General features: G+C 33.5%; 2 protein-coding genes across 4 annotated transcripts in view; one reads left to right on the plus strand and one right to left on the minus strand.

Annotated features, from left to right (window-relative positions):
• Positions 1-1,145: 1,145 nt before the first annotated feature.
• Positions 1,146-3,389, minus strand: LOC111053490 (isocitrate dehydrogenase [NADP] cytoplasmic). Its single transcript, XM_022340388.2, has one exon. It carries the CDS (start codon positions 3,015-3,017, stop codon positions 1,791-1,793), a length of 1,227 nt encoding a protein of 408 aa, XP_022196080.1. The 5' UTR covers positions 3,018-3,389; the 3' UTR covers positions 1,146-1,790.
• Positions 3,390-4,306: 917 nt separating this feature from the next.
• LOC111053493 (arginine-glutamic acid dipeptide repeats protein) overlaps positions 4,307-18,815 on the plus strand; it is a 49,679-nt gene continuing 35,170 nt past the window's right edge. Inside the window, exons 1-8 of one of the 3 annotated variants that reach the window (XM_039430438.1) lie at positions 4,307-4,537; positions 9,635-9,729; positions 11,609-11,842; positions 13,273-13,371; positions 14,531-14,611; positions 15,356-15,500; positions 15,771-15,812; positions 17,356-17,460. In XM_039430438.1, coding sequence (XP_039286372.1) covers positions 9,685-9,729; positions 11,609-11,842; positions 13,273-13,371; positions 14,531-14,611; positions 15,356-15,500; positions 15,771-15,812; positions 17,356-17,460 — 751 coding nt within the window. In that variant the 5' untranslated portion in view covers positions 4,307-4,537; positions 9,635-9,684. The remainder of the gene's footprint in view (positions 4,538-9,634; positions 9,730-11,608; positions 11,843-13,272; positions 13,372-14,530; positions 14,612-15,355; positions 15,501-15,770; positions 15,813-17,355; positions 17,461-18,815) is intronic. The other 2 variants (XM_039430431.1, XM_039430422.1) reach the window with 2 other exon arrangements.

Consider the following 18,815-nt stretch of genomic DNA (forward strand, 5'->3'; position numbering starts at 1 on the left):
ATAATTCGTCTTCACTGATATCCATCATGGCTGCAGAGTGCAGAACCGGTACAATTACCGACTTTTTAGGTTAAGATCTGACCTACTTTTGGTGAGCTGCTTATCATCAGCTGATTAGCGAGCGTAAAGAAACTCTTCTGCGAATGATTAGTGAGCATAAAGAAAATCTACTGTGCATGCGCAGATGGTTAGCGAGTGAAAAAGTAGATTCTCCTCAGAAATAAGCTGTTTTATGAGGAGAATTGAGTATGTAAATTCTTTTTTACGCGCAGTTGTAGAACAATGATTTTTAAATCTGATTAAAATACTAATAATCTATTTGGCCGTTTCCACAATTACCGATTCCGGGACAAGGCACGACGGGAAGCTCTCCGATTGGCTGGCTTATCGACAATCAGCCAATCGGAAAGCTTCCTGTCCTGTCATGTTGTTCCGGAATCGGTAAGTGTGAAAACGGCCACTGACCAAGAGCTGATGATGATTGAAGTCATGTGTGTTTTTGATGATTAATCTCCTCTCCTTCTCACTAATGAATAAAAACTAAAATAGACTTGTGTGTAAAAATAACTCTCGCGTTCGTGCTGAATTTGAAACGTATGAATGTGGGTTAAACATCAATCAAGGCTGGTATTACTAGTCCCAGTCATGACCAAAATGCACACGCCATCACCAAACATTAGATACCCAAAAGCGTGAATTCGTTTTTCCAATTTCAATTCAATGAATGGAGAATCTATTTCACAAGTATAATAAAATTGAGGAGAAATCTTCTTTAGAGCTTGGGCACACAGAGCGACCTGGCGGTCTTAGGAGGATATAGTTATAAGACCGCTCTGAACGCTGCCCGTAGATTGCTCTCTGTGTGTCCAAACTATAAAGTTCTTGCAAGGCGATTTCTTTCCTTTCGATATGAGATATTTTCAAGTCAAATTTTAATGGAAACTGATTATATATTTGAATTTATTTATAGTTTAATAGTATACATTAAACTTGAATGTCCGCAGTAGGCTTTAAAATATTAATGTTTCTCCAGCGAATTAAACTCCACCCATCTAATATTTGAAATACAGTAGCAGATAGTTGAAATACTATTATTTATTGTCTTAGTCAATTTGAAGACATTTTGGTTAAAAATAAAAAAATGGTTCTATTACAAAAGTATCAATTTTAATGATAATTCCATATTGTGCTCAACAATTTGTATACATTTAGACAAATTATTTATTAATGTAAATACTGATCTTCTAAAGTCATTGATAAGTTTTCAACATAACAATTATTCCTATAACAAATATTCTACGCCAAATGATATTTCTTCATTGAAGCGTAATATAAATAGCAGTCTTTCATTACTTATTAAGAACAATCCTTCAACAAATTTTATTTAAGATTTCATGAAATGTGTGATCAGTCCTCTTTCAAGAATTTCTAAAATAAATCTGTACAGATAATTAATTCAAATTTAAAATAGTCTTCCAAAACACTTGAATTATCAGAATAGCATTAATTTACTTACTTTGTAGTGTAGAAGCCGTGAATATTGTATGAACGAATATTTTGTTCATTTAAAATTACTTTGATGAATTTGCCGCAATTTTTATCTCAGTCAAATCACAATAATGTTCACAACAAATACAAGTCTAATTTAATATTGAGTTGCTGGCATTGATAAGCACTATCCAATTTAAATACTTTTTAAAAGCAAATGCTGTTCCTAGAATTTCAGACCAAATAATTATATTTTCCTACACCATTATAACACATTATAATTTGCATGGCACATCGGATAGTCACTTATTCAACTTCTTTTTCAAGTTTTCTGCTAGTTTATCCAAAAACTCAAAGGTTTCACAATAATCTGATCGTTTGACGTTGTTCATTCCTTTGATACAAATGGCGAGGTCCTTGGTCATGATTCCAGATTCGATTGTTTCAATGCAAACTTCTTCCAATTTGAGAGCAAATTGCTCCAGTTCCTTGTTATTGTCCAGTTTAGCACGATGAGCCAGTCCTCTGGTCCAGGCGAAAATTGAAGCGATAGGATTTGTGGATGTCTCCTTTCCTTGCTGATAGAATCTGTAATGACGTGTGACAGTTCCATGGGCCGCCTCAGCCTCCACAGTTTTGCCGTCAGGGCAGATCAGCACAGAAGTCATCAAACCCAGCGATCCGTATCCCTGAGCCACCGAATCAGACTGCACATCTCCATCGTAGTTCTTGCAAGCCCATACAAACCCGCCTTCAGACTTCATCGCATAAGCAACCATATCATCTATCAACCTATGTTCATACCAAATATTCTTTGCTTCAAACTGCTTCTTGTACTCTTTTTCATAGATATCTTGGAAGATATCCTTGAATCGGCCATCGTACTTCTTCAGAATAGTATTCTTTGTGCTCAAATACAATGGATATCCTCTATCGAGAGCAAACTTGAATGATGAATGTGCAAACGATATAATTGATTCGTCTGTGTTGAACATACCCATTGCAACTCCTGGTCCTTTGTAATCATTGACGGTATACTCCAAAGTTTCCCCAGTATTGGATTTCCAAGTGAGTGTCAACTTGCCTGCGCCTGGAACCACAAAGTCGGTCGCCTTGTACTGATCACCGTAAGCGTGTCTTCCAATGATGATTGGTTTCTCCCAGCAAGTGACAAGTCTTGGAATATTCTTGCAAATTATAGCCTCACGGAATACTGTTCCTCCAAGAACATTACGAATCGTTCCGTTAGGAGATTTCCACATTTGCTTCAACTTAAATTCTTCAACTCTCTTCTCATCTGGAGTAATTGTAGCACACTTGATACCGACATTGTACTTTTTAATAGCTTCGGCGCAATCGATGGTAATTTGATCGTTTGTCTTGTCTCTTGATTCAATTCCAAGATCAAATACATGCAATTCAATGTCCAGGAAAGGAAGAATTAGTTTTTCTTTAATAACATCCCAGATGATTCTTGTCATCTCGTCTCCTAGAATATCTACTACAGGTCCAGCTTTTATTTTAGCCATGATTTAAAACGATGAAGATGTAAGATGGAGAAGTGTCTTAAAACTTACGTAAACAAAAATTACGCCGGCAAATGTTGGGCGGATCCTTGAACTGTTGATTTTTCCGGTTACTTCTTGTAACAGAATAAACTGATTTGTCACTCAAATATAAAAACTTGAATTTATTAAATGAAAAACTGGCGTCCACTCAATGTTGTAAAACTTGGATGTCGAAGACTGATAGTGGATTTTAACTTAAATGCACCAGTGCTGGTAAATTTGGTAATAACTACAAACAAAATAGCAGTCGGCCTACTTGAGCTCAAGTTCTTGAGTAACTTTTTCTGCTACGTAGCCGAGTATTTTGTCGTCTCCAGTCCAGAGGAGTTCGTTAGAAATAAGATAATAGAGTGGTTACACCTATCGGAGAATTTTAAAACTAATCAATTTTTAAATTTTCTGAGCGCAACCTGATTGAACTCATTGTTTTGGATTTGATTATACGTTTTGAAATTAAACAAGTTTCAAAGTTTTTGGAAACAAACGTACATACAGAGCTACAAGTAGATATTACAGAAAGAGTTGAGTGCTTGAATCTACACTCTACAGTATTGACTGATTAGATGATTATCAGTGCGGAGGTTGAAATAATGCTTGCTGTGAAAAGAATTGGTTGGATGAAATGTTATTGCCAAAGTTAATAATAGAGTATTGATGGTGTGTTGTGGACATATTATAATAATTGATTGATGGAACTTCTTTCTAGTCTGCAACAGTGGTTTTGGATTCCTGAAACTATTGAACAGTTAATAATCCATGATGAATATTCACAGATTTCAAATCTGTTCTTTTTTTATTTCCGAATACAGTGATCAGTTATTAAGTTTTGGAAGATGAGTTCTACAGTAGGTTTCAAAGTTGGAATTTTCACAAATTTTCTTCAAAAAATTATAACAAAAATATTGATAATTATTGTAGAACTTGGAGTACTTCTTTCAAAGATTTGAAAAAATTTTATCAAAGATTCGAACAATTCAAATTTTGCCGAAATGTAGTGAATTCACACTTCTTGCTCTCAAAAGATGTCTGTAAGGATCACGTATCAATTTTCAGTTTATTCATATTATATCTGACATCTCATCAGGAAAATAACTTTAAAATCCATTTCTGTTGAGAATCAAAATAATTATTATCAGATTCTTGAATTAAAGTTTTTTAAAAATAGTAAAATATAATCTCATGATTTTCACTGCCATCTAGGATAATCTTTTTTTCTCTATTCTGCGGTGAACTTCTGAACCTGAGAAAAATATACAATCAAAAACAATGACTACATGAACGCGATAGTGTTGTAATGGAGTGCGAATTACAGTGAATCGATTTATTGAAAAAAATGTTTATTTTACTATTTGTTAGGAAATTGAAGTGGCGGATCAATATACCTCAAATGTTCACTATGTAAAATGATTTTAGAGCTTAAGAACTGTTTCAATATTAATGTTTACAGTATATGCCGTTGAATGCAGAGAAGGCTATTGCAGGTGGGCCAAACATAAATAATTTCTTCTAATATCAAATTTTCATTGTTTATTATCAAGAATTATTTGTTTATTTTCAATTTATGTGTTCAATGGTGTATTTGAATTTACCAATACGTCTGATTTAGGGAAGATTGACTACTAATTTTGAGTTGATCAGACCTTGGACCCTACTTAGCGATGTTTCCAACCTAAGCAGTAATAATTTTATTGTACTTCTGGTTTAAAATTATATTGTTCACTCAGTTTTTACTGGTAAGCATTTGAATAGTAATTATAATGTCTACTTTTTACGTTTTAAATACTTTTTTAAATTTCAATAACCTAGCCTAATTATTTTTATTTGAGGTTACTATCATTAATAGCCTAATAGCATAATATTATTAAAAATTTATTTCAATTTGAATTTCAACATAAATTACTTTGTTGATCATTTGAATAATACGGTAATCATTTTGGAACGTTTTAAAATCTGCCATGGTTAGGTTGTGTTTTTGTTATTGCTTAGCCTATTGATTGTGCCCTTTCTAATAAAGATTACGGACTTATTTATCAACCATATCTTGAAAGTATTGGGAAAAGTGATTTTGCATCAAGTGTTTAAACATTTTCTGTCTCTTATAAGTCGTAAGCCTACCTAATAAAATTAAGCTTAATTTTATTAGCCTATATTAATTTATTGTAGGCTTGTTATGTAGCCTAAGGTACCGTAATTGATTTTCTTCCAAAAATATTATTTTGTCAATTTTTCGTCTCGTGTTCATTTTCTTGAAGTATTTTTTTCTAATTTCTTGGTTTATAACCTAGTTAAATTTTGTTAAATCAGTGAAAAGTTGCTTGATTATGGTAACGTAAAAAAAGAATTAAAAATATAACCTCTTTATTTGACTAGATCTGCAATAAACTTTAATTTTTTTCATCACAATAATAATATTTTTTTTTCTAATTCCTTGGTTTATAGCTTAGTTAAATTTTGTTAAATCAGTGAAAAGTTGCTTGATTATGGTAACCTAAAAAAAAGAATTGAAAATATAACTTCTTTATTTGACTAGATCTGCAATAAACTTTAATTTTTTTCATCACAATAATAATAAGCTGAGTTGATAGAAACAAAATGAAGTAAATTTAGAAAAATTTTACATTACACAAATATCTAATAATTGCTATTTGGTCTGTTTAAAACTGTAGGTGAATTACATTCATTAAGAGAAATGTTCAAGTACCTAATGTTTAACTGTTTTCAATATTATTAAACAATCTCATACATAACAATCTCATACATTCTGTGCTAGTATAATTGGCTGTATTTTTAATATCCCTTCAAAAGTCACACTTAGAAGTTTTACTTTAATTTGAGATTGTTACAACTTGAGCTCCAAGGCAGGCATCTAGCCAAACTGCTCTATACTCGGTCGTGTAAAATCAGGAAAGACGTTGGTCACATGAATGTGAGACTGTCACTAGGTATCTTCAAATAAAGGAATTTGTGATTAGGTTTTAATCATGAACTGTGTGTATTTAGGGTATCTCTCACCTCCATAATATCACTGTACAGGTGATATTGGTTTTAAATTTAATTCCCTATACTTCCCCCACCTTAAAATGCATGTTATTGAATAAGTTATTATTATTTGAACACCAGGGCATGCAACGTGCTCTAAACGCGGTTGAGTAAAATCAGGAAAGACGTTGGTCTTGTGAGACTGTCACTAGATATCTTCAAATAAAGGAATTTGTGATTAGCTTTTAATCATGAACTGTGTGGATTTAGGGTATCTCTCACCTCCATCATATCACTGTACAGGTAATGTTTGTTTAAAATTTAATTTTCTATTCTTCCCCACCTTAAAATGAATGTTATTGAATAAGTTATTATTATTTGAACCCAGTGCATGCAACCTGCTCTAAACGCGGTTGAATAAGATCAGGAAAGACGCTGGTTATATAAATTTGAGACTGTCACTAGGTATCTTCAAACAAAGGAATTTGTAATCTGTGATTGGATTTTGATCATCAGCTGAGTGGATTCAATTCAGAGTATCTCTCACCTCCATCATATCACTGGACAGTGATTTTTGTTATTAAATTTAATTTTTATTCCTTTCCCATCTTGAATTGCGTGTTATTGAATAAAAGCGCCACAATCTCGCCGAGTGCGTTCAAATTACAACGAGCGCGAGAATAGCGGATGACTACTATGTTACCACTCGCCTTCACTGCGCTCGGCTCGCCTTCCCTTCGATTTTTGTCGTAACGAGACGAGGAGGCGTGTCGCTCCTTACCAAAGTCTTGTTATGGCGTTCGTCATCTGGTCACATTGCAGTGTGGATGGTAAGACGAACGCGAGCAACACGTGTTAACCATTCGGCAAGACCTTTGGTGAGCGACTCACTTGGCGAGAGTATGGCCCAGACTTTTTTTAATATTGAAAAACTATGCCAATTTAACCTTAACCGTTTGCTATCAAGATGGATGGGACATATTATGGAAGAGTGGTGAAATGTATACACCACTATTCTGTGGAAGGAGAGGATATACCGGGTCTGGCATAAAAAAACGACGATTTTTGAGGGATAATAATCAAATTATGTTCCGTACAATTAGAACATGTAATATATCAAATTAAAGATCAAATTTTGCAAATTGCAGTGAATTACATAGATCACTCACAGTTTTTCTATTTGAAGATTATGGCATTCAAATGATTTCACGCACTCACTCAAGCTAATTCTAGAATTTGCCATTGCTCACTCAATCATCACTTGTGGAATTACTTCAATTACACGTTGAATGACTTTCTCTAGTTTTGTAGATTATTGGCTGTCCAATAACAGTAATTTTGTTTATTCACAAATCCTAACAAATGAAAAGGTGCCACTGCCACGTCACTTTAAAGAATAATGGCATCCTGGTGGACATTTTCGAGAATGATATCGTAAGCGACTTTGTGATGTGCCCAATCATTCGCATTAGTGTTCAATGTTTTCAGGCGTTCTCACAGTCCGTTTTCGTCCTTTTGTGTTTGTTTATAAGGCAGACGACGTGTTCCTAAAATTCTTTACCCACAACAAGATGGTATACCTACTGGGAACAGGCGCGTGTCGATTTAAATTGAAATGTCTGCGAAATAAACGCTGTGTTAGAATAACTGAGCTTCTTTTAAAATAAGCTTCAATCACAAATGCTCGATGTTCACTTGACCACGACATACTGGCTACTGAAATGGCATGAATAGACCTGTCGATGTACAACATTCCCGCCTTTTCAATGACAATGGTGTCTACACAATAATTACTACAAAATCTTCAGATTAATATGCCGGTCCCTGTATAAGATATAACAGAAGAAGAAAAGGTCGACCGAGAAATAGGTTGATGGATGAAGCGGAACGCCATCTAAGGACCCTTCGAGTTCGTAACTGGAGGAGGCAGGCCGAGGATTGAGACAGATGGAGAGGCTATGTGAGGGAGGCCAAGGGTTGTAAAGACCTATAATAGAGCTGAGGAGTAATAGTAGTAGTAGTTTGCTATCAAATAATAGGGAACTACCCTTGAAGAAATCGTATAAAGAAAATTTGTACGTAAATAACTATTAGGTAGGTACTTTTATTATATTTTTTAGTTGTCTCTCTGTTATTTTCACGTTGGATTCGCGCAGTATTTAGTATCTTGGTAATTGTCTTGGGATCTAAACCCAACCAGTTAGCATGCAGTCTTCTGTGTGTTTTCTAAAGGTCTTTTGAATAAAATCTGCTGCATTAATACAGTCAATAAATTAGTAACTATAATAGTCTTCAAAATTGATCATTTGTAAAACGTTCTATCATTTTTTTTTTTTTTAATTTGAATTTTTGTGAAAGAATATTATAAAAATGTATAGAATAAAATTAAGAAGAATTGAGTTACGAGCAGTGAAAATACCAACTTCTTTCACTTACTAATATCAGAGACAAGAAATATAGCATGTGTCATCTACTTATGCTTATCCTTTATCTATGCTAATATTCAATCCACTAGTTTATAGATTTCATCCGAGCTTATGAGCAGTGAAAATACCAACTTATTTTACTTACCAATATTCAATCCACTAGGTTATAGATTTCATACAGGAAACACACTGTAATTTAGTTCATTTTCTATTCCAATTACAATAATTACTTGATACTTTTGAGGAGGACATTGAAACTTCAAACTCTGTATTGTTCGAGTTATTTCCTTAAAAATTACATAGAAGATTAATCTCTTTTTATTCAAGAAATCAATTTCCTTTAAAATCTCGATCTTTTCTGAAGTATCCACATTTGTAATTTACGAGAAATACTTGATTCATGACGCCCCTCACTTGATGGTTACAATAAGTGTGTAACTCAATATGCAGGAAAGAACAAATGCAACCTGATTTTCACAGAATTAAAAATTACATTCATGAGTAATTCGTACATGAGTAATGAACCATTGCTAAAGAATTCAAATAGGAAGTTATCGTGAATCTATCGTCAATAAATTAGCCTTGGAATTTAAATTGATAATCAAGTAGTATTAATGAGATTAATTATTATTAGGATTAATTATGATGTAAGATTTAAGGTCCATTCAGTCTAGCTGTCCTCAATGTAGAAAAAAATCTTGATTATTTGTTAGCTCATTAAAAATTAATGTTAGTTTAAATTTGATTAATTACTGTAAAATAAATTATATCCTTTTCAATAATTTTACTCATCATTTAATTATTTGCTTCAATTAGAAATCATTTTTGGATCCGGAAAAATAAACATGTTTGTATGTCTTGCTCTATGTATTTGACTAAACTGTGTAACTATTTGCTTGACGCTGTTTCCTCTGATTAAAACCAGTAATAGATAACAACCACCCTTTGTCTTCTCTGTGGACACATATGGGAAATAATCTTAAATAGAAAATAGAATAATAACACTTGTTTGTTAATAGCAAACAATGAAAAATAAGACTATAACTTATATTTTTGTGTAGTACGCTCTTTTCTATTCGTATAAGTATTGTTCTCCCGGCATTTACAAACTGGATGCATGAGAATAATGTGGATTTGGAAAGATGTCTGAATGGGTTTTCAATTTTGTTTCAGAAAAACTGCAGTAGTTAGTTTACGCATGAACCTGCTGGGTTTTCACCAGTATGGTGTCAACACAAGGGGAGATACGGGTTGGACCTTCACATCAGGTAAGATTAAAGTTCAACTAGGCCTATTTCACTAATATTTTCTAACCGTATTTGAGTTTTTTGCGAAAAAATAAATTGAAAGAAGTTTTTTGAAGAAAAAAGAAAACTGTAATATTATTTATGCTTGCCCATTGTTCAAATCATGTAGGTACCTAAAAAATTACACTCATTGTAATTCCCATTTGTTGAATTGCGAATGAAAACTAATAATTTTTATACCCGAATAAATGTTATCACATTCACCTTAAATGTTGCAATTTTAATGTCTGAAAATTATGTAAATTAATTTGTCACCTTTCTATTTAAATGCGATAACGTAACAGAATAATCTATCAAAGATATTGATAAGCTAGAATAAAGTTATTTGATGCTTATTATTATAAAATGAAATTGATCAATAAAGCCAACCAGCTTGTCAAAACGTTCAAAGTTAATAACTGGGCAAGTTATGATAAATTGTTATAACAGCTTATGTATTCTTTAATTTAAAAACGTAATCTTCCTTAGTAAGTTTTTACAGGATGATTTTGAGGGTGCTAATTTCTTTTTTGAGCATACAGAAAAAACTTATCTTTGTTAGTTAGTGGGAAAATCCCTGTTTATATAGATAATACCTCAGTACATGTACCTTAGATAGTAACCAGTTAACCACCCAGCTATCGCAAATGTGAAAATTATTGTAGAAATATGTATAATCAAGTATACGGTATCTAGTGAAATTTACTGTGTAATGTCCAATCACATTCAACACCAACGCTCTCCACTGAACCAATCCTGACAGTTATAAGTAAATCTCATTATCCTAATAAATTAAGAGTGCTCACCGACTAGCCAAGTCGAGTGGTCTGAAGTGCCACAACGTCATTCAGCAATCGCTGCGCCTCATCGTGGGTTCAAATCTCGCAAAGGGCATTAATAAATTACCTTACATCTTAGAAAAAGATAGCATAAGAAGATATCCCATGGTATAGGTTAATTATGTTCCAAATTTCGAGCCGATTACTCATGCCGATTACCATCGACTACTGTCTATTATTACTGTTTTGGCCGGGTGAGAGTGTAAGAACGGCACAGTATGAGAGACTGCCAGCATCACATAGCTTCACGAAACTACTTCTGAGACTATCGGCTAGAGTTAATGGTGAAATTTTAAACCTAGACGCCCTATACCATGGAATATCTTCTCATGATATCATTCTCTACTCTTATATTCCAACACACGATTTCCGAATACATTCAAATTACATTCTTCCCAGGACAAATCTTTTAGTATAAGTTTCCATTTATATAAGTAGTAAACTCATAAATCTGCTACCTGAGTTCCATCACTTGCAACATCACACAATAAAGTATTATAAGGATAATTCAGTGATTGAATCAATAAATGTATTTCACCTGTTGGCCTACATAATTAAATCTGCTTTTCTTTTTATTTGCATCATTCTCATAGATATACATAATATATTATTGTTTCTCACTCCTCGATATGAATGCCAAACTAAAGCTAGATAGTATAAGTACCGCACAATATAAATATGATTCTAATTTTCGAACTGTTTTGTTATTCGTTGCCAGCACACAAACCAATAAGGTTTTGCTCGTAACGCCCATTAATTTTGAGAAATTTAACATTCTTATTTTTGTACTTTCAAGTGATTTTTTTATATTATGTATTGTTTTTGTGTATTAGCAAATGAAACAAAGTTTTATTCAACGATATCACTTAACAAATTCCGTTAATATTATATTACATTACGTTACACAGTTAATATTACAGGTCATTGAATAAAATACTGTTTGTTTAAGAAAATTCTTGAGGCAATAAATAAATTTGATTTTGATTTGCTTACACAGACACAATGTGTGTTTGTTGTGTTAGGCGAGACTTCCGGAACTTCGACCTAGCTTGGGCTTTGCGACCGACTTGGAACTGAGCAAGGAGCGCGAGGAGATAAGATGGCAGCCGGCGATGTCGCTGGACGGCGACCTGCTCATGTACCTGCGGGCGGCGCGCTCTATGGCCGCCTTTGCCGGCATGTGTGACGGCGGATCCGCCGACGACGGCTGTGTCGCTGCCTCTCGCGACGATACCACTATTAACGCTCTCGATGTGGTCAGTCAATTGCTCTAAACACTAACTAAAACATAAATGTTTCTAAATTTCTAGAATCGTTTATAGAAAATGTCCCAAAAATGGTGCCACTATTAATAATCTCGATGTGGCCAGTTAATAGCTCTAAAAATTAACAAAAACGATAATTTTTTAAATTTCTAAAATCGTTTTATAGTATGTCCCACAAAAGGTACCACTATTAGGCCCGCCGCAAAGTAGACTCACGCTAATCCACGAAAAGCAACCCACGCCGTGGGATGTTTTGTAAACCATTGCTATAGAATTATTCATAATCAATCAGCTGACAAGTGGATTATTCATTGCATGTATTATTATCATTACACAGGTGTCTGGAAAAGCCTAGCAATGGTTTACAAAATATCCCACGGCGTGGGTTGCTTTTCGTGGATTAGCGTGGGTCTACTTTGCGGCGGGCCTTGATGCTCTTGGTATGGTCAGTCAATTGCTCTAAAACACTAACAAAAGATTTAGGTATCTTTCTAAATTTCTCGAATCGTTTATACACGGTGTCCCAAGAAACAGCCGAAGATCATAGATTCTATATGAAATTTGCAACAAAAATGTCCAGTAAAATCAGTCAAAAGGAAGTACATTTCCATTAAGATTCATGTAATTTGCTCCTCTGATGTTTTTGAACTTTTTTTTAGTGTTCAAACTGTTTAAAATTTGACTTTGACAAACGACGAATGTACTTTTTCAAATTAGAACGCTTACAAAAATCTCTAAAACGTCAAACAAATGAACAACTTATATCAATCTTATTGGAAATTTCTTCCTCTTTCAAATCATAACCTTAGAATTAGATTTTGACTGATAGTTTTCTAGTTATTGTTGTTTTCAAATATATCGAAAAATCTATAGATCTCGAGAACTAAGGTCGATATAAGAAAATGTTTTGTTGCAAATTTCATGTAGAATCTATGGTCTTCGACTGTTCCACCTTTCGTGAGACATTCTGTATATTTTTGGACTGAAAATAGGGACTCAAATTTGTGAAAGCATAATCTAATTTTTTATTCATGATGACCGTTTTCAAATCATATTTGGATATTGTACCACAGTAACGCAACAAATGTATGACTTCATAGGATCAATTACATCAATTTAGATTTCATCAGCAACATCATAGAGAAAATATAGCATTGTATGCTGTCTTTCATAGCTTATGCATAGCTTGTGCTCTCTTTTCTGTATGGCAACATTCAGATTCCTTTCAGATTTCCGAAAGCTTCTCTATATCGATAAGAGTAAGAAATTTTAACCGGATACTTTAAACTCTTAAATAGATTTTTTGCAAAATATTGTGGAATCCATGTTGTTATTTCTTATCTTTGTTACCTCATTCTTGAAATATTCACGAACATCTGAACTTTTCATTATTATATTAATCGTGATTTATTTGATTGCAGCTTCATGATTCTGGATATGATCCTGGTAAAGCTTTACAAGCATTAGTCAAGTGTCCAGTACCTAAAGGAATTGAAAAGAAGTGGTGTGAAGAAGAAACCGTAAGTTTATTCTGATACTAGTTTGTTATTTATCTTAGATTATCCCGTCTTATATATTTGTTCTATTGTATAAATTAGGATTGGAACAGTTTTGGGCGTAAGCCTGTGGTACGTTCCTGTAAGTTGTGTAACTCTGAAAGATTGAATAAATAAATATATAGATAGACCAACAAAATAAAATCATTAATTATTCAAAGATTATCATGAAAATATTTTGAAAACTGGTGATTTCTCATGTTTTATGTAAAGTTCCAAGATTCTATTACAATGAATCTATTCTAATAACATACTTTTAGTGAATACTTACTTTTGATTTTTTGTTTGAAAAACATAAATTTTACATTGAGTTTACGTTGAATTCCATAACATGAACTGAGCAACAAGGAGAGACTTACTTGGAGGGAAAATTGGGTGCATCTGAAGGGTCAAGTGATCGGTGGGAAATTTTGTTTTCCCTCTACTCAATTGTTATGAAACACTGGCTACAAAGCAGAGCTCCTTTATCTTTGGCTCCTTGCATGGGCGTAGACCTTGGGGGGGACACGGGGGACCGCTTATTTTAATAAGTTATTCTTCAAAAAAATATTTGCTGGTGGGCACCCCCCAGAACCCCCAATACGTCCCCCCCCCAATGTCAAACAGCTATCTACGCAAATGGATCCTTGGAATATTTTAAGCAACTTGTTCTAAATCCCTGGCTTACTTTGATTGACTGCGAAATATAGCCACCTCAATAACAATATTGATTTCCCTTTTACCAATTGAAACAATCCCTTTATTCGAAGTATTTTTTATATTGAATTCTTTTGTACTTTTGATTCAGAAATAAAGTAATCAGTGTACTCTATTGATTTACCGATTATTAATGGATTGATGTATTTTTCAAGTCTATTTGATTTCATAAAATGTACAATATTAGCTCCTTGTGAAAGATGCTATAAATTTCGGAATTTGTTCGTATTTTCCACTCTCCACAAAAATATTGACTAACCCATATATTTTTCGTATAATTCTCAGTTCAAAGATATTTAGGGCATTGGCACTATGGACAGTAATGGTCCAAGCTTCTTACCCATATGTAACAATTGGCCTGATTATAGTTTTGTAGAGTTTCATTTTATTTTCATTCTTGTTGTATGATTCGGTTGATTTTTTTCAGAAACGTTTTGTCAAAGGATTGAGACTGTTTGGAAAGAATTTTTTTCGAATTAAAAAGGATCTTCTACCTCACAAAGACACCGTAAGTATTCCAGTGCTCAAATTAGTATAAATCAGTGAGGTTAATCATTCTCGATCAATATTTTCGATCCATTCAATGATCTTACTTATTTAATTCAATCCGATTAAGCTTTGAAAAGATTAGAAGCTTTCTAGATGTTTTTATGTACTTTATTTTCTTTATGTGTATTACTCCTCTAATAAAAACAAACAACATTATGCTCAATAAAAAAAGAATAGTAAAAAGTAAATTCGTATGGCTTTAGTTGGTGGGGAGTCCCTTGCGGGAAGGTCCCACCACCTGAATATATAATTTAAGCCGTCAATGGGCCTTATGACTGTCATACTTCAGCCGGGACCGACAATTTAACGTGCCCATCCGATAACACGGGAAAAAGAATAGTGATGGAATACTGAGAGTAGATACAAACTCTGTTTGTTCTACTGGTTGAAGATAATTGTAGCTGAACGGTTGTTTCTTTAAATTTAATCATTCAAATCATTTCAACAGAGTAATGATTATAATAAAATTGGAGTATTTTTTGATAATTTTAGTGTTTACTAGTAGTCTGAATGATTTATATCAGTAATTTTTTACTGGTCTTCTAATTTACTTTGGCTGAGACTAATTGATTAACTACCTATCTTTTTTGTCTGTCTCAAGAATTCTATGAAATTGAGTTTCAGATATTTTTAACTTATTTTTAAATTAAATCTAGATTTATCTTGAATTACTAAATAGCGTGAAAAATGATGCATTTTTCAGTCCGAACTAGTGGAGTTCTACTATTTGTGGAAAAAGACGCCTGGGGCCAATAATAATAGACCTCATCGTAGGAGACGTCAAGGATCTTTGAGGAGAAGGAATACGCGGAACACAAGGGCAGGAACGCCCAGGGAGGAGCCCGGTGGTAAGTTTTCATTCAAATTCCTTCATTTGCTATCCAAAAATTCATGTTTTCACTATCAACTATAAATATAAAATCTTATGTACTTAACAACATATTTAAATAATGTAAATAATGGTTTAAAAAAATACCAGTTGATCAGAGTCATGACTGCACTCGCATAATCTTTAAACTTCAATTTGGGTGATTGAATGTTCCGTTTTGAAATATCTTGTCCAATAGTAGTATCTCCATTCAAAATAAAAGATTGTAATGCAACCCTCAATTTTTCAGCCACAGGAGCATCAAGGCCTTCTCCAAATCCAAAGGAACACGGTAAGTTACAGTTCTCCTTCAATTGTAATTATTTGAATGTCATTTTTGGCTTGACAAGAGGATTAAACCCTGGTGTCATTTTTTGACATCAGTTGAAAACATCAAGCTACAGCAATGAATACAATATTGATGAAAAGACAGGGCCAGCAGTCCAGAAGAGTAGGCTGATTGGTAGTATTACTTTTCAAACAATGCTTCTTATAATGTTGCTGTTGTTGTTGTTGTTGTTAGTAACATCAAATCTTCAATTACCCACGACCCAGGAAAAGTTTTTTTAATAATATTTTCTTGAGTAAAATATCAATAATTGTCACAATAGTTTCACAGTTTCATATGTTTGAAAAAACGGTCAAAAAATTTCTAATTAAAAAAACCTTGTACTCCATTTCACAATTTTAATTAAGTAGAATAGATATGTAGACATTATAAACAATTATTATATTGTATACATTAAGGCATTCTATGTATAATCATGCATTTTTTTATTATTTACACTTGACAATACTGTATAGTAATTATATAATAATTCAGATTTAGTAATACTGACATGTCACCAGTCATACGAGTGAAACTCAAAAACTTGATGTAATTTGACAATGAATAAATAAATAAATATGTCCATCACATGAGAAACTATGAACGCTCGCAAACGTTGTCTTATAAAATTTATATTATATTGAAATCTCCATAGTTTCCAATTAACTAGAATCAGTCCAGTTGAAGCCTATGTAATTGAACTAGTTAATTTACCTGTAGGCAATGTTCTGTAGTAGGCAAGAAGTAACAATTTGAATTTTGAAACTATCAGGTAGATTCCATAACCAGATGTCAAAATACATGCTTATCCTACAGTACATTACGAACTTGGCATCGTACTTCATGGGTGGAATCATCCAATGTTGTTGAAAATCTAACCCGTTCCCTAACCTATCTTTTAAACCTTCAAATAATTCCTCCATAACCCATTCTCACTAATCCTTCACTAGTGTATAACCACAGAATAGATACAGAATGGAAACTGTCAATCAAACGCCTCTCCAACCAATGCTTTTTACATGGCACAAATACTAGACACGTCACGTGACCTTAGGAAGTTCCAATCCTGGTCTTCTGATTGGCTCGCGGCAGTGAACGAGATCAATTCATCCAGATCAGTAAAGTGATCCGAACCTCCCATCAATACTATTACAATGCGGAACTTCCAAACAAGATGGCGGATGTTTGCGCCAAGGTACTAGCCGAGTTTCCATACTGTATGTATACTGTGGTATAACTGTGTTGCTGACTGTATCAGCCTGCAACGAAAACCAGATGCCGTAAGACTTGAAGAACTGAATGGCACAAGCTATTTTATTTAAGCAGTATCGTAAGAAATTGTCAAAATATGTACTTAAACAGAGATCTTGACGAACTGAGACCCTCACAATGTTTTCAACAGTCATGTGATTTATTTACAAAATATATTCTCCATTTATAGCATGTGATTTTCAACCTGTCTTCTTTTGTAAAAAAGAAATAAATTTGCTATTCTCTTCTTTTACAGGGGATGGCAGTTCTGGAAGCGAAGAAGATAATTCAGACGACGATAATTCTGACTCCAGAGATCACAATACACAACAGTACCAGTGCCAACACTGCTTTACTACAAGTCAGTATTATATGCTTTTATTCGTCTCATATATTGTCACCGCTGTAAATCATATCGCATTTTTACTTTCCTTGCTCTATTACAATAGGTAAGGAAACTATTGCTTTCCGAAAAAATTAAGGTACCCCAATTTCTATACGTTTCAAGGTCTCCTGAGTAGTCCAAAATAGTTATTTGTATATCTAGAGTGAAAAGTGCTGTTTTTTCTCCCTGAGGGAAAAGTTTGAAGCCCGAGGCGAAGCCGAGGGCAACAATTTTCCTGAGGGAGAAAAAACATTTTTCACTCGTGATATACACAACATTTTTCCTCCACCTACATTTTTATAAAAACTGCATATAAAATAATTTTCAAAAACGTATGTGACCAAACAATGTGTTTCAACATAATCTTAAAAGTAAACAGAAACAGCTGGCTTGTAATCACAGTTCTCCTCCGACAGCATTATCTGTCGGCTAAAGTTGTTACAACAATGACAGCCAAAACTACAGCTATGATGAAGTTCCCGTTTCAAATTTGATTAGTTAATAAGTAATATTCGTTGGCTGATATAACATGAATAACATGGAATAAAAGAAAAAATATATATACATTTTTTTAGTATAGTGATATGAAGTTTGTAATAATAATTTTAGCATACAAACATAAATTTTATATATCGATCAAATGTCTGGTTGAGGTATTGAATTTAGTTGGTTTAATGACTACTCTATATGCTTCCTCATCTGAGCTTAGACCTTCTGACCTATTCCAAATGTACGTTTTTAAAATAGAGATGCTTCCCATGTTATTTAAATGGAGTCACTTTTACTCCCTAGGGAGTTTTTCTGTTTTTTAGTACCGAGAGCGAAAAAGTGACACTTTAGTATCATGTTTCAGGGAGTAAAGTAAGTACTTTTGACAGTAGGTGGAGGAAAACGTGTTTTTTTGGGTATTGGTCTGTATGTGTGTACACACACTTGTGTGTGTATGTTTGTCTGTGTAAACAATATCTCATCTTCCAATTAACGGAATGACTTGAAATTTGGAACTTAAGGTCCTTATAATATAAGGATCCGACACGAACAATTTCGATCAAATGCAATTCAAGATGGCGGCTAAAATGACGAAAATGCTGTCAAAAACAGGGTTTTTCGCAATTTTCTCGAAAACGGCTCCAACGATTTTGATCAAATTTATACCTGGAATCGTCAATGATAAGCTCTATCAACTGCAACAAGTCCTATATCTGTAAAAATTTCAGGAGCTCCACCTCATCAATGCAAAGTGTGATTTTAGATTTCCAATTATCAGGCTTCCGATACAATTTAAACAAAAAACTTCAAGTGGAAAACATTAATCATGAAAATCTCTACAA

Source organism: Nilaparvata lugens, chromosome 1 (assembly GCF_014356525.2).
Source record: "Nilaparvata lugens isolate BPH chromosome 1, ASM1435652v1, whole genome shotgun sequence".
Lineage (NCBI taxonomy): Eukaryota > Metazoa > Arthropoda > Insecta > Hemiptera > Delphacidae > Nilaparvata > Nilaparvata lugens.